The sequence below is a fragment of the Urocampus carinirostris genome, chromosome 3, assembly GCF_059441175.1.
Source record: "Urocampus carinirostris isolate Australia breed hairy pipefish chromosome 3, RoL_Ucar_1.0, whole genome shotgun sequence".
NCBI classification, from domain to species: domain Eukaryota; kingdom Metazoa; phylum Chordata; class Actinopteri; order Syngnathiformes; family Syngnathidae; genus Urocampus; species Urocampus carinirostris.
Genome location: NC_142351.1, coordinates 18,931,521 through 18,945,475, shown reverse-complemented (window position 1 = coordinate 18,945,475; position 13,955 = coordinate 18,931,521). Strand labels below are relative to the sequence as shown.

Below are 13,955 nucleotides of genomic sequence, written 5' to 3'. Positions count from 1 at the left end.
TCAGAATCCCCAACGCTCTGAACATAAAATCGCCCCTGGTAGTAATATGTGTGTGACCTGATAACATTTGAGAGAACACTGCCACCTATTGGTTCTTTAATGGATGGAGGGAATGTTTTTCTTGCTGCTGTTAATGTTCAGTTCAGATTTATAATATGGGAGATTATAAGGCATAATCAGTCACAGTGTAAACAGTTGACAGCTCAGGTCTTAAGTGAAGTCAAGTGGAATTGATTTAATCTTTCCATTCAAAAGGAAAAAAGATTGAGATAGATCAGTACTATCTTGACACGTCAAAAGGTTTTGTCCATGTTTTTCGACAAAAACATGGTGTTACAATACATACAGTTCATTCATTAAAATGATCTTTCAAAGTTGACTCAGAGCTTCAGGGCTGTTTCCATCCTCATCGACTTTGTAGGTTCCTCTGCTCTTCATATATTTCACCGCCAGGTAGAGCAGTAGCCCCACGTTGAGCAAGGTCAGAAAAACCAGCGCCTGTGTTTCCACACAGAAGAAACAAAAAGTCACTCTGCCAAAACACTGAAAGCTTTGCTAAAATATCTGCACATACATTTCAGGCTTGCATGTTTCCAATAAAAGTTTGTAAAACACCCCATTGTGTTTTTAGATTGCTCCTAATTTTAAAAGAAGGCCCACACTCCATAAAGATGATTTAGGTTCAATGTTCCCTGTAATTTTCCACGGGTCTGAGCGTTCACACAAAGTCGGTGCGCAGGGCTTGAAACAACAGCGAGCAACCATAATCAATGCAAAATTATTTTTCTTCTTTTGAATGAATTGACTCATGTACTAATGCAAAGGTTGTACGGCCTACAAACGTCGTTTGTTCTTACAATTCTTTCACAAGATATCCATTTCTTTTTATTTCCTGATATATTTTGTCGCGTAATATTAACATTTTTGGGGGCTTATTTAATGTCGGTTGTAAGATACAGAACTGTACTTAATCACATTTTTTTAGTGGAAGTACAATGTTGGCAACAAGATTCACTTGATATAATTGGAAATTATTTGAATGCAACACAATCCAGCAACTTTTTCTTCTTTTTTCCATGTTTTTTTTCTACTTTTTTTTTAATTCCTTTAAAAAAAAAATCTCATTGTGTTTATTTTTTCCGAGCTGTTACTTTTTTCTTTTTGTCCTCTAATTACTTTTTTCCTACATTTATTTCTTCTCTTTTTTTCTGGCTTTTTTCTAAATTTTTCCTTCTTTTTTCTCTTCCTTTTGTTTCTTTTTTTTCTCAGCTTTTCACTACTTTTTCATTTTGGTATTTTTTTCTTTTTTGTTCTATTCCCCCCTTCCTTTAAGTCATTTTGTGCATAATTTTACATTATATTTGGTCATGTTGGGATTAAAGAAGCAAAAACAACCCGAAAAGCCGTTTAGGACCCGAAAGAGCCGGTTCCTTTTATTGAGCCGAGCCGAAGAAGCCAGTTCCCCGACAAACTCTACTAACTTTACTCAACTTCGTTCTCCTTCGACTCAACTTCAAAATACCGCATTCAGGACACAACGTCAGGGGAACCCGTGTATTTTTACCTTCATGCACTGTAACTTTGACTTGAGTCGCTTCTTAATTAGTAATTTTGAGCCCTCATTTTTGTGCGCTGGCTAGATTTTCTTGTGCGCTGAGAATGTGCGAGCAGTGCGCAATTGCGCACGCGTGCAGCTTAGAGGGAACACTGTTTAGGTTTTTGACACACTTTTAATCCTTTTGTCAGTAAAGTGTGGAAAAAGAACATTGTCTTAACACAACTGGATTGATCAATTTGTTCACAGGAAAGATAGTTTAGGGAGTAGCATACTTGCTAAGCTTTTGGCATTAAAACGCAGATTTAAACACAAAAGTTAAACACAATTTGTCTCAAGAACGTTAAAAGAAACAAACAACATATGCTTGTTTAAAATCGGAAGTGGCAAACCTCTAACATTCAACTATCGTCAGGTTGCAAATGGCCTGCCATGACCACCCATCCATCTATTATTATTCTTACTGTTTATTTATTTTAGAACTAGTACGTTTTAAATCAGAGGATGGTGGAATAAATAATCTGTGGTCTGTGCAGCCCTTTGAGACCTCTTGTGATTAAGTACTATACAAATAAACACGACTTCACTTGACTACTAACAAATTCAACGCCGACCTTGGGCCGTGAAAATATTGTCAGACATTATACTGGCCGTGGTACAGAAAGGGTTGGGTACCACAGAGTACAACCTTTGAGCTATAAAACTAAATTTATGTAAAAATAATTAAGAATCATACTAATAATGTCATGATGACTGATTAATTTCACCTGTAGCCAGCTGCTGCTATCTTCCTGATTGGTTCCCCGTCCTACTTACGCTCTGTCAGTTCACTCGCCTGTTGTCGGTCCGTCAGCGAACCCTGTTTCTACAAGGCAAGCATTTTGACTGACTCCCGTCGGTCCCGCTTTTTCACACGTTTTCCATCCGTCCGTTCCTGATTTCCCGGTTTGTCTGCGGCTACGACCTGTTTTTTGACCCCAACCACGTTTTGCTCTCCTGTCCCGGCTATCGACCCGTTTTTCCGTCTACTACACTTCAATCGCCCTCTCGGGGGGGGATCCACTTCCGCATACAGAACACATTTCGATTCTGTGAGCGGCTTGCTTCCCGCATCAAGCGAGCACCGGATCGCGGGCGCTGCCTTTTCTTTATATCTCAATAAACCTCTGGTTAACGTTACGCCTCTGGGTCCTAATTCAGTTCTGGTCGTGACAAATAGCACTAAAAATCGTAAATATAATAATAATGGGGTAAAATAATCAGTGTTCTTTCTTATCCTAAGTGCTGAATTAAACCTTACTATGTAAACCCAGAAGATGTGGTGAGGAAAGCTTGAGTCAATTTCTGTGTCCCACACATTCTGAGCGTGTTCATAGTCCATATTCATGAACCCTTTTGGTACCACTCGGACACCCCAGTAAACAATTTTCAACATTTCGTGACTGGCACTCTCCACTTCGCAGCGGTAAGATCCTGAAGGAAGTAAAAGCAACTTGTCAGCACTTCTGCACGGGTTCTCAATCACGAGGTGTGGGGATCACCTGCATCTTCCTCCCTGACGGGATCAAAAATGGCCTTGTCCTTCCAAGGATTGTGCCAGCGGGTGAAAAACTGGTCTTTATCTGTAATTATTCCTGAGGCACGGAACCATGACAACCTACAGTGGATAGAAAAAATATGAATCAAATATTTTAGTTTTTTTAAACATTTTTAACTCTTTTGACTATGTTACGAACAATTCCTGAGTACTCCTGTTGTGCTATCCAAACCGGCCCAATTCCATTTTCCCTCAATGTTTATGAAGGAATAAATTTGAACAGTTTAAAAGGCTATTTGTGTTAAAATTGTGTGTTTGGTAATTCCATACTCTATCGCTGTTTACTTATTGCGGTTTAGATAGATAGATAGATAGATAGATAGATACTTTATTCATCCCCTAAGGGAAATTCACATTTCCAGCAGCATCCCTGAGCTGAGAACAATACAATAATAAAGCCAAAAGAAAACAATATACAAATACCCAGTGTGACGTGCAAATGCCCACTTTAGCATGTTATATAGATTAACTAAAAAGTGCTACACAGAACACATAATGCAGTAAGATCCAATGTAGGTGGTGTGGTTTAATGTGGGCCTTTACTCTGCCGGGTGGAGTTAAAGAGCCTCATGGCATGAGGAAGAAAAGATCTCTTCAGTCTGTCCGTAGTACAAGACAGTGACAGCAGTCTGTCACTGAAACTGCTCTTCTGTCCGGAGATAATGCTGTGAAGCGGATGCGATGGATTGTCCATGATTGACCTCAGCTTTTTCAGTGCCTGTCTCTCAGCTGCTGTTGTTAGGCTGTCCAGCTCTTTGCCCACAACAGAGCTCGCTTTCCTAGCCAGTTTATTGAGACGAGAGGCATCCTTCTTCTTGACGCTGCCTCCCCAACACGCTGCCGCATAGAAGAGGGCGCTTGCCACTACTGTCTCATAGAATATTTTCAGGAGCTTTTTGCAGATGTTGAAGGAGGCCAGCCTTCTGAGGAAGTAAAGTCGGCTTTGCCCTTTCCTACATAGAGCTTCTGTGTTGGCAGTCCAGTCCAGTTTGTTGTCCAGCTGCACACCCAGGTATTTGTAGGTCTGGAGATTTTCATAGTTCACAAAAGCAGCAAAAGGCAGAGGAACATGTTTTCTATCGCCACCAAACATGGACCGGCTAAACTTGTCAGGAACCTATGGCTCATGAGCCATATATGGCTCTTTTCATGAGTCAATTTAAGCTCATGTCATTTGTCTTTGTGCCATCCTGATGACTGAATGCACAAAACAAATGTTAGTGCCTATAAAGCTGAAACTGCAATCAAACATAGGTGATTTGGTCCAGTATATACGGGGCATACACTTAACTACAACGTACAGTCAGTGTGTCACACCAACAATTTTGGCCGTACATCAATAAGGAATCCTTTAAATGAAAGCTAATTAAACATTGTATGTTTGCTGTGGGGCACCTTATGATGAAAACCCACCGAAAACACCCAAAACACCAGCAAAGCACCCAGAGCAATTTGAATGGGTGGGCAGTTGGATGGGCGAAGCTATGCATACACAGCTCACTCAAAGACAATAAAACCATTCAACTGTAATTATGTGTTGTGTGCTATTATTTGCAGATTTATAGTTGTTATGTTACAGTCGTATACTCTCGGTCGGTAATAGATTACTGTCCCCAAGAGGGGAAATTTGTTTTTACAGACTTACCAGGTAAACATAAAACAAGGACAAATATGAAAAATACACAGGACATCACACATGCAGACGACTGGAAAAGATTATTACAGACAGTGAAGTGCAGCAGTAGCAGAAGGGACGCAGCTTTTACTGAAGTGTAGCAACGTCATATCAAGGTAAGTTTGCCATTTTGGGGCTTTTATACAAGTGTGACGATACTTTGTGGATTTTTACTTTTCGGGGGTAGTTCTGAACCCCATTAACCGCGGAAATTGAGAGTATAATGACAATGAAAACTTTTAATTCATCTGCAATTCTGTGTTCTTGTCAGACACAGGACCCAATAGCGCTCATTTTCTCAGTTTTTATTAACAAAGAGGGAGAGCAGGGCTTGCTTCCACGATCCGATGGTTGACGGACAAGGGGGGCAGGAGTGGCACTTCCGTGTCTAGCGAGGGGGGTCAAAGACAGGCAGGAATTACAAGTCGTTAGCCGGGACTGGAGAGCAAGGGCGGTGTCAAATTCGGAAACGATGTCGGCTACAGGAGGCAGGCAGGTAGCGGGGCAAAACAAATCGGATAACGGGCAGGCAGAACGGGGCAGAGTCACGTCCAGGAAACAGGTTGGCAACGAGGATCATGCAGAGAAAAACAGGGCAGGAACAGAGTCTGACGTAAGAGCTTGCCGAGCTGGGAGCAACGGTTCGCATAACGATCTGACAGGGATCTCTTGGAAGTCGGGGGTTTAAAAGAAGTACATCAGCCAATCAGCTGTCCTGGCTGTTGGTGGCAATTAAGCAGTCGCAGGTGCTCTGAATCGGCAATCATGACAGTTCTGTCTTTTTATTTTTAGATATATAGTTGTTAGTGTTACAGTCATATACTCTTGGTCGGAATGGAGGTCATCCCTAGATAACTCTGGGATTTTATGACGGGACGTCGCTACTTCACGTATTTAAACATGCCGCAGGTGGTTCTGGACACCATTAAATGCAATAAAAAAGGGATAACTGCTTTTCTCATTGTATGCCATAAATCAATTCAGGAGCTGGATGGTAAATTTCCCCATCAATTACAAAAATGTTTTAGCCTGTTTTCACTGCTCACCCGAATGACTTCTTTTTCAGATGCTTCGTCACTTCCTCGAAACAGTCCAATTCCAACCTTTGACCTGAGATCTTTGTGAAGGTCTTGATTTCACATTCTGTCGACATTTCACACTTGACTTCCACTTCATGGCAATCTTCCACATCCTAAAATGTAAAACAGATAATTATTCCCTGCAAACTCGCATTGTAATCTGACGTGCCGTGGTGCAGTACCAGGTCTTCTCCAGAAATTGCTGTTTTTACTTCTGTCAAGGCTTTTTGGTTATCTTTGACCAAGCAAACTGTTTCCAACTTGAATCCCATCCCACAGGTGACACTGCAGGGATTACTCTTGGTGACCACCCGCACATGCATGCCCTGATATGCTTTGTAAGCGGAGTTAAAGTGGAGACTGAGGATGACAAAGAGGAAAAGCAGCATTCCGTCCATTTTGCTGAGGCATCTCCTAAAATGACATTTAAATTGCATCAATTGGAGCAGTTTTGTATTTAGATATCGGTGGAATATACCCAGGGTTTGGTAGAGTAACTTTTACTTGATTATTTTCAATTACTTTTAGATTACTCCAATACCAAATATGCTAATAAAAGACAAAAGAAACTAAATATGAATACAATTACTAAATTTTGTGCAGGCTCATTGTTTCTGTCGCATTTTATGTTAGTTTTTTTATCAAAGAGATCAAAGCCAGGAGAGAAAGCTTACCACGTGTTGTGAGTCATAATTTTATTCATATTTAGTTTCTTTTGTCTTTTATTAGCATGTTGGTATTGGAGTAATCCAAAAGTAATTGAAAGTAATTAAGTTAAAGTAACCCTACCCAACCCTGAATATACCTGTCAACCAATAGTTTTATTGTATTTTGTAGAAGGAAGGTAATTTGCATTGATTGAAAACAATGATGGATATATTGGTGTCAAAAATAGTTGACATAGCTGAATGATCAGAGATTATTTCGTCGCGAGTTTGAATAAATGTATGCCCAGAGCACCAACAAAAAGGCAGCTTGTGCAATTATTTTGTTACCTTGGGGAGTGTTTGAAAACATTGCTTCTCTTTTGTAAACTCATCTTCTCGAGCAGAGAGAGAGGGTGGGAAAGGTAGCTGGATTGCCCCATGGCAGCCCTGCCTCGGGTTACATTTTTTTCCTTGTCCAGGGGCAAAGGCCAGCCATAGTGCTCCAATTTAGCTCGAACCCCCCTTAGGCTCCCAGTCCCAGAAGAAAAGAGTGAGCACGCTCATTTTAAACTCCCATTGATGTCATAGACCACCAAGGGGTGTCGTGTGACACCTGTTATGGATGTCCCTGTTAAGGGTTAGAGGTTTTACCAAAATAAAGTTAGCAAGATGCCCAATTGATTGATTAATTGAATAATAGGCAATTTCATTGGGACAAGCAATTAAATACCGTAAATTCCGGACTATAAGCCGCTACTTTTTTACCTAACTTTCAACCCTGCGGCTTATTCAGTGATGCGGACAATTTATGTAATTTTTCTAACGGCCGCTAGCAGCGCTCAAGTGTTGCTACCGTTAACTGCCCTGTCAAAGCTATATTATTATTATTAAAGCTGGGGGGGCGGCAGTAGCTCAGGAGGTAGAGCGCTCGTCTTGGGATCAAGGGATCCCAGTTTGAATCCCCGCTTGTCCGTGTTACATGTCGAAGTGTCCTTGGGTAAGACACTGAACCCCCAATACCCCCAATAAGCAGGTTAGCGCCTGACATGGCTGCACAGATCACAGCCGCTATTGGGAAATGTGAAGCACACTGTAAAGCGCTTTGGGAAGTCACTGACTTGAAAAGCGCTATATAAATGCAGATCATTTCATTTCATTTCATGTATAATATTTATTTGCAACTGTATATTTTTTTAATGTATTTATTTGTATTTATTTTAGACACTTATTCTGATATGTTTTGCACGGGTGAACGAAAAATGAGGGGCGAAACAAACACGGGGTGCCGAGTTTAAATGGGGACCGCTAAAGGTGAGGGACAGACAAGGAAAGAAGAGGGGGTAAAAATTTGGTTAAAGAAAAAGGAGCTGCGTGAGTAAATGTGTTCATCTGATATTTTTTTTCCCACCCTTACCTTTGGAAATATACACTTTTTTCCTTGGATTACTTTCAATGGGACTTGGACTCTGCAGGTGTGCATCAAACCTTAAGTACCGGTATCATTTTCTGTTCATTTTGCCGGCTGTGATTTTTGGACTGTGGACTTTAATGAAGGACATTTGGTTTCAATCGCGGGACTTGAAGTCGGGTTTGGGTTAATTTTGTGTTTGTGTTACATGTCTAAATGTGGGCGCATGCGGCTTATATACAGGTCCGGCTTGTGTATTTACAAAATCGTTTTTCCTCTTAAAATGTGGTGGGTGCGGCTTATAATCAGGTGCGCTCCACAAATATACGGTAGATATCTAGCATTGAAACTACTATACTATTGTAGTCTGATCACTTCCTGTAAACGAAAAAAAAACGTCATTCTCTGTGGGGACACTGGCAGTTCAGTTTAGCAGGCAGTGTAGATAATCCACTATTCCAAGAAGAAACAGAAATAAGAAAATGGAAAAGAAAAGGTCTTGTGTGATGAGTTTGTGGCTGGAAAATGGCCGGGGGATTGTATTTGTAGCAAGAGGTTCCCCTTAACAATTTTGTACAATTGTTTGCTAAAATATTTCCATAAGATCACATTTTGAAACAAAAATATTACTGAAGTGAAAACTATTATTTTTCATTTAAAGCCATGCATCCCGATCTTTTCATGCTATCCTTCCTTTTGTTTAAAGCGTTCTTTTTCAGTTGCTCTACACCAGGGGTCTCCAACCGTTTTCAAGCTGAGAGGTACTTTTTGTTATTAATTAGAGCAAAGAGCACCCAGTTGGATATCCATTTCTAAAATAACAAATGGTCATGTTATTATTATGTTGTTACTATGCCATTACCAGGTTAATTGTTGGAATTTAAAGTTAAATTGACCTGAAATAAATTATTTTACTAGAAAATCACAATCACCCAGCACAAGTCCACGGGCACATTACAAGTCCTTGGGGGCACCACTTTAGAGACCCCTACTCTGTCACGGTTGCCTTGGCGCCCAATTGGCGCCGCCCGTGTTTCACCAGCTGCGGATCATTATCAGATTGGCTTTCCGTCTTTTTAAGCTCAGTGCGCTCTCTCTTACATTGTCCGTCCATCAACGAACCTCTGCCCAGCAAGACATGGGTTTCGAATCGGTCCTGTTCCTGTTGGTATTTCCTGTCCGGTATTGTTCCTGTTTATTTTGTCCTGTTTAGTTTCGGTTTCCAGTTTTGTTTCTGTCTAATTTGTCCTGTTTATTGTTTTCTCTAGTTTTTGTTCCCGTCTAGTTTCACCTGTTTATTTTTGATATCCTGATTCATTATCTGTCCTGTCTGTCCCGTTCTGTCCGGTATCGACCCCATCTGTCTGTTATTAACTCGGGCAATTGGAATCGATCTTGTCGGTCTCTGGCTTCCTGTCTTTCCACGCCAGACCGCTGCCTACCGTGCATGACTCCCCATTTCCCGTAAAATAAAAGTTTTGTGTGAGAACGTCACACGTTTGGGTCCTGGTCCCCTTCTGTTTCCTGGCATACTATACACAATACAAAAACATATAGTGGTCAAATATGACACCCTGTCCCTTTAAAGATAACACCTTTTTTTCTACACTTTTGTGTAAAAATAAAACATGTAAAAAATACAGTTTTGGAGAAGAACATGTTCTAGCTTGACCTATACTGTCACTTCAAATACGTGTCCCTACATAAGTCCAATGAGCTTGCAAAAGTAAGACAAATGCGTGCTAATGTGAAATGATTACAATCTTGATGTTGAAAAATCCTGAAAGTATTCCAATCCTGGAAAATATTTTTTTTTGTGGGATACAAAAGAAGTGGCCAATTCCATCTGTTACTGATTTTCAGAGGGACAAGAGTGGCTGTTATTTTTCTCGCTGTCAACTGTCAACTGAAATGAATTCCAGTTGCCCAGGAAACGGTCACAATAGTCACAAGTACAGGCTTGAAAGGTTTTTTTTCTAGAGTGTTTTACAATATTCATATAAAATATAAAGGCCAGGTGTTTTCCCTACAATGAAAATTCCTTCCTTCCTTGGACAATTGGAAATATCAGTAACCAGAGTGGCAAACTACCCTGACCAGGAATCCAACAAGAATGTGATTCATCATAGAGCTCCACATCAAGGTGGCGGTAGGAATTGGATTATTCCTTTGTCTTGACTGAGGATTGCTGAACTTTGAGGACCAGCGTGTGCTTATAGCTTGTACCCTAAGATTCTGGATTCCATGAACTGGAGAATCAATGTTGTGTGTCTTTCCTATTTTGATGAATGCTCTTGTCTTCTATTTGAATTGTCATTGAAATTTGGAGTGAACTGTTGTATGGCTTTCAACTCAACGAAAATAGATTAAGGTTAGTTCTAAGATCCCATCGGCACGTTTAAAAGTAAATTTTTCGAATAATAATAGGTCCATTAATCGAAATTAGAGTAGTCATCGAACTGAAATCGAAATAAAACAGGGTTTGTAAACAATGTTCCCTCTAATTTTCCACGGGTCTGAGCGTTCACACAAAGTCGGCCTACAAACGTCGTTTGTTCTTACAATTCTCTCACAAGATCTCCATTTCTTTTTATTTCCTGATATATTTTGTCGCATAATATTAACATTTTGGGGGGCTTATTTAGTCGGTTGTAAGATACAGAACTGTACTTAATCACAGTTTTTAGTGGAAGTACAATGTTGGCAACAAGATTCACTTGATATAATTGGAAATTATTTAAATGCAACACAAACTTTTTCATCGTTTTTCTGTGTTTTTTTCTACTTTTTTTTAAAATTATTTTAAAAAAATCACATTGTGTTTATTTTTTCCGAGCTGTTACTTTTTTCTTTTTGTTCTCTATTTACTTTTTTCCTGCATTTATTTCCTTTCTTTTTTTTCTGGCTTTTTTATAAATTTTTGCTTCTTTTTTTCTCTTCCTTTTTGTTTCTTTTTTTCTCAGCTTTTCACTACTTTTTCATTTTGGTATTTTTTTCTTTTTTGTTCCATCCCCCCCTTCCTTTAAGTCATTTTGTGCATACTTTTATATAATATTTGGTCATGTTGGGATGAAAGAAGCAAAAACAACCCGAAGAACCGTTTAGGACCCGAAAGAGCCGGTTCCTTTTAGTGAGCCGAGCCGAAGAAGCCTGTTCTCGACATACTCTACTAACTTTACTCAACTTCGTTCGACTTCAAAATACCGCATTTAGGACACAACGTCAGGGGAACCCGTGTATTTTTACCTTCACGCACTGTAACTTTGACTTAAGTCGCTTCTTAATATGTAATTTTGAGCCCTCATTTTTGTGCGCTGGCTAGATTTTCTTGTGCTCTGAGAATGTGCGAGCAGTGCGCAATTGCGCACGCGCGCAGTTTAGAGGGAACACTGTTTGTAAACCAAGATTAACCAAATTATGGATTTCTCATCGAGCACCTTAAACCAAAAAAGAGTGTCCTTTTAATGTAATTGATGTTAAGTGTTGACTATTGCCTTATCCATTCTTCATTAAATTTGAAGTTGTTGTCCTACATGCCGTCATTTCTTTGTGTAAATATTGTGTAAATTATAGGTACTACCTTATCCTCCTTGTTTTATAACCTTATGTTCTCTGTTCCTTATCTTGCTGGTTTCTTTACCTCACTGTGAATGTGTGAAACTGGAGTGTGCCCAATTTCATTGTCACAATATGTTAACCCATTTTGTAACAATGACAATAAAGGTATATTCTATTCTATTCTATTTTATTCTAAAAGTTTATTGGGATATTGAGAAAGTCAGGTGCGGGGAGACAAATGCCAGCGATCTGGTGCTCGCTGGATAGAAGGACCCAGCAGCTCTCTGGATCGTAGCGTGATCGGAATGTGGAAGTCAGGGGAGTTGTTGGGACAGGAAATCGGAGCGTGGTCAATAGGCAAAAGGGGTTAATAGCCGGAGCAGGAGATCAGAGCGTGATCGGTGGGCAACAACGGGTCAATAGCCAGAGCGGGAGATCAGAGCATGTCGAGGGAAGGAAAAATCAGGGAGCCAGAGACGATCAGGAAATCAGGAGTAGACGGGCAGGATACGGATGAGGATGGGACAGACGGGAGCCAGAGTCAAAGTGCTTGCCTTGCGTATGCGAAGGTTCTTCGACAGACTGACAAGAGTACTGAGTTTAAATAGGAGGGGAATCAATCAGGCAACGAGCACCAGCTGGCACCAAACGAGCGGGCACTGGTGAGGGCAATGAGTAATCATGACAAAATCATCATTTTTCTTCAATATTTTACCCAGCCTTTCTTAAATAAAGGCAAAAAATGGGAAAATATGTATTTCTAAAAGGAATAAAAAACAGGTAAGAAGAAATAAGAAAAAGAAGCAAAAAATAAACAGCAATTAAAAGAAAAAAGAGGGAATGAAAATTGGGGAAAATGGAGAATAACAAAGCAAAAGGAAAGAAAGGAATTAAAGAGAAAACCACAAAAACAAAATGAATGCCTTTTCCTCTTCTTCTTTCTCTTTTTATTTTGTTTTCCTTTGTTTCCTTGATATTTAATTTTTTTCCTGTTTTTTTAATTATCTTTTTTATTTTTTTCTATTTTGTCCTTTTAATTTGATTTTTTTAGTCATTTTTTCCTTTTTTTAATTGTCTTATTTATCTTTTTTTCAAGCGTTTGTCATGATAACTGATGTGAAGCACCTGTGCCCACTCCTTTGGCGCCTACTGCCTTGGACTCTGATTGGCTCCCGGTCACTATTCAAACCCTCTCTTTCTGTCACCTGTTTTCAGTCCGTCTGCGAACCTCAGTTTACTCTACGCAAGCTTTTTTTGACCCTGACTCACAGACCCTGACTCACACCTGTTTTTGCCCCCGTCTGTTCCCCGGCTTCGACCCGTTTTTGATCCTGACCACGTCTACTCTCCTCTCCTGGCTTTCGACTCGTTTCTGATCCCGACCACGTTTTTTGCTCTCCTGTCCTGGCTACTAACGCGTTTTTTCCGTTCCGACACCGCCATCGCTCGCCACGGAAGTCCCACTTCTGCGTTCACAGTGACCAGCGATCACCGGATCGTGGGTGCAACCCTCTCCTTTCTTCCAATAAAACTGAGAGAAAGGTAACACGAGTGGGTCCTGTCTCCGTTCTGGTCCTGACACTTGTTTTCGGTGGCACGACAGAATACAGCGACATCTAATGAATAATGAATACACAGTGTCCCTTTAACTTTCATATAAAGGCGGAGGCACTAAACTCTCATCCCAGGGGCCGCATTTGGATTGAGACCCCTGGCCTGGAGCAGTATATCGTATCTTATTACCTATAAAAAATAATACAAGTACAAAAAAATGCATCTGCACAACCATGGCATCACTGTAAGAGTTAATTTTCCATAGTTACCTTATCTTCATCGACACACGTTAATTACTATAACGCAAAATCAAGGCAAACTTTCTCTAACAGACAGATCGACTTTTTACCGAACCCCGTCTTCTTGAAAGCGTGACATCATTAGCAGAGATTTGTAAAAACGTACATTTTAACTGCTTTTAACTTACTTGTGTCAAATACGTCGTTGCCCTTTGAAAGTTCCTGCGCACCCGTTGTAGGCACGCAGGTTGCAACACAAAATTGATGCATGTGATGCTCACCTTTATATTTGCTGGACAATAATCGTGTCACTAAAGAGATGCGAGAATCGGAAACGTCATAATAGACGTCATAAACCATTGGTTTATGCCAAGAACTTGTTTTTTGACGCACTTACATGCCTGATAATGTGTAATCAGGGTTGGATATGGTTACTTTAACTTGATTTCTTTCAATTACTTTTGGATTACTCCTATTGACACTAACAAAGATGTTATATAATGAAATTGTGAATATGCTTGATTACTATTAAGTTTTTCGAGAAGGGTTGTTCAAACCTCACATTGTGTTTGCTGTTAAAAACGTCATATTGGAATATAATATTGTGAATGTGCTTAATTGCTGTTGAGATTGTCATGATTGT

General features: G+C 40.1%; 1 protein-coding gene across 2 annotated transcripts; it reads right to left on the bottom strand.

The window, feature by feature from the left end:
• Window positions 1-210: 210 nt before the first annotated feature.
• tmem81 (transmembrane protein 81) lies at window positions 211-13,600 on the bottom strand. 2 transcript variants are annotated; one of them, XM_088329863.1, is made up of 6 exons: window positions 13,501-13,600; window positions 6,089-6,320; window positions 5,874-6,019; window positions 3,097-3,212; window positions 2,856-3,028; window positions 211-498 (listed from the first exon to the last, which is right to left on the bottom strand). In XM_088329863.1, exons 2-6 carry the CDS (start codon window positions 6,302-6,304, stop codon window positions 370-372), a joined length of 780 nt encoding a protein of 259 aa, XP_088185989.1. In that variant the 5' UTR covers window positions 6,305-6,320; window positions 13,501-13,600; the 3' UTR covers window positions 211-369. The 2 variants fall into 2 exon arrangements, with proteins under 2 accessions (XP_088185989.1, XP_088185988.1); XM_088329862.1 differs by lacking the exon at window positions 13,501-13,600 and adding an exon at window positions 13,343-13,489.
• Window positions 13,601-13,955: the final 355 nt, after the last annotated feature.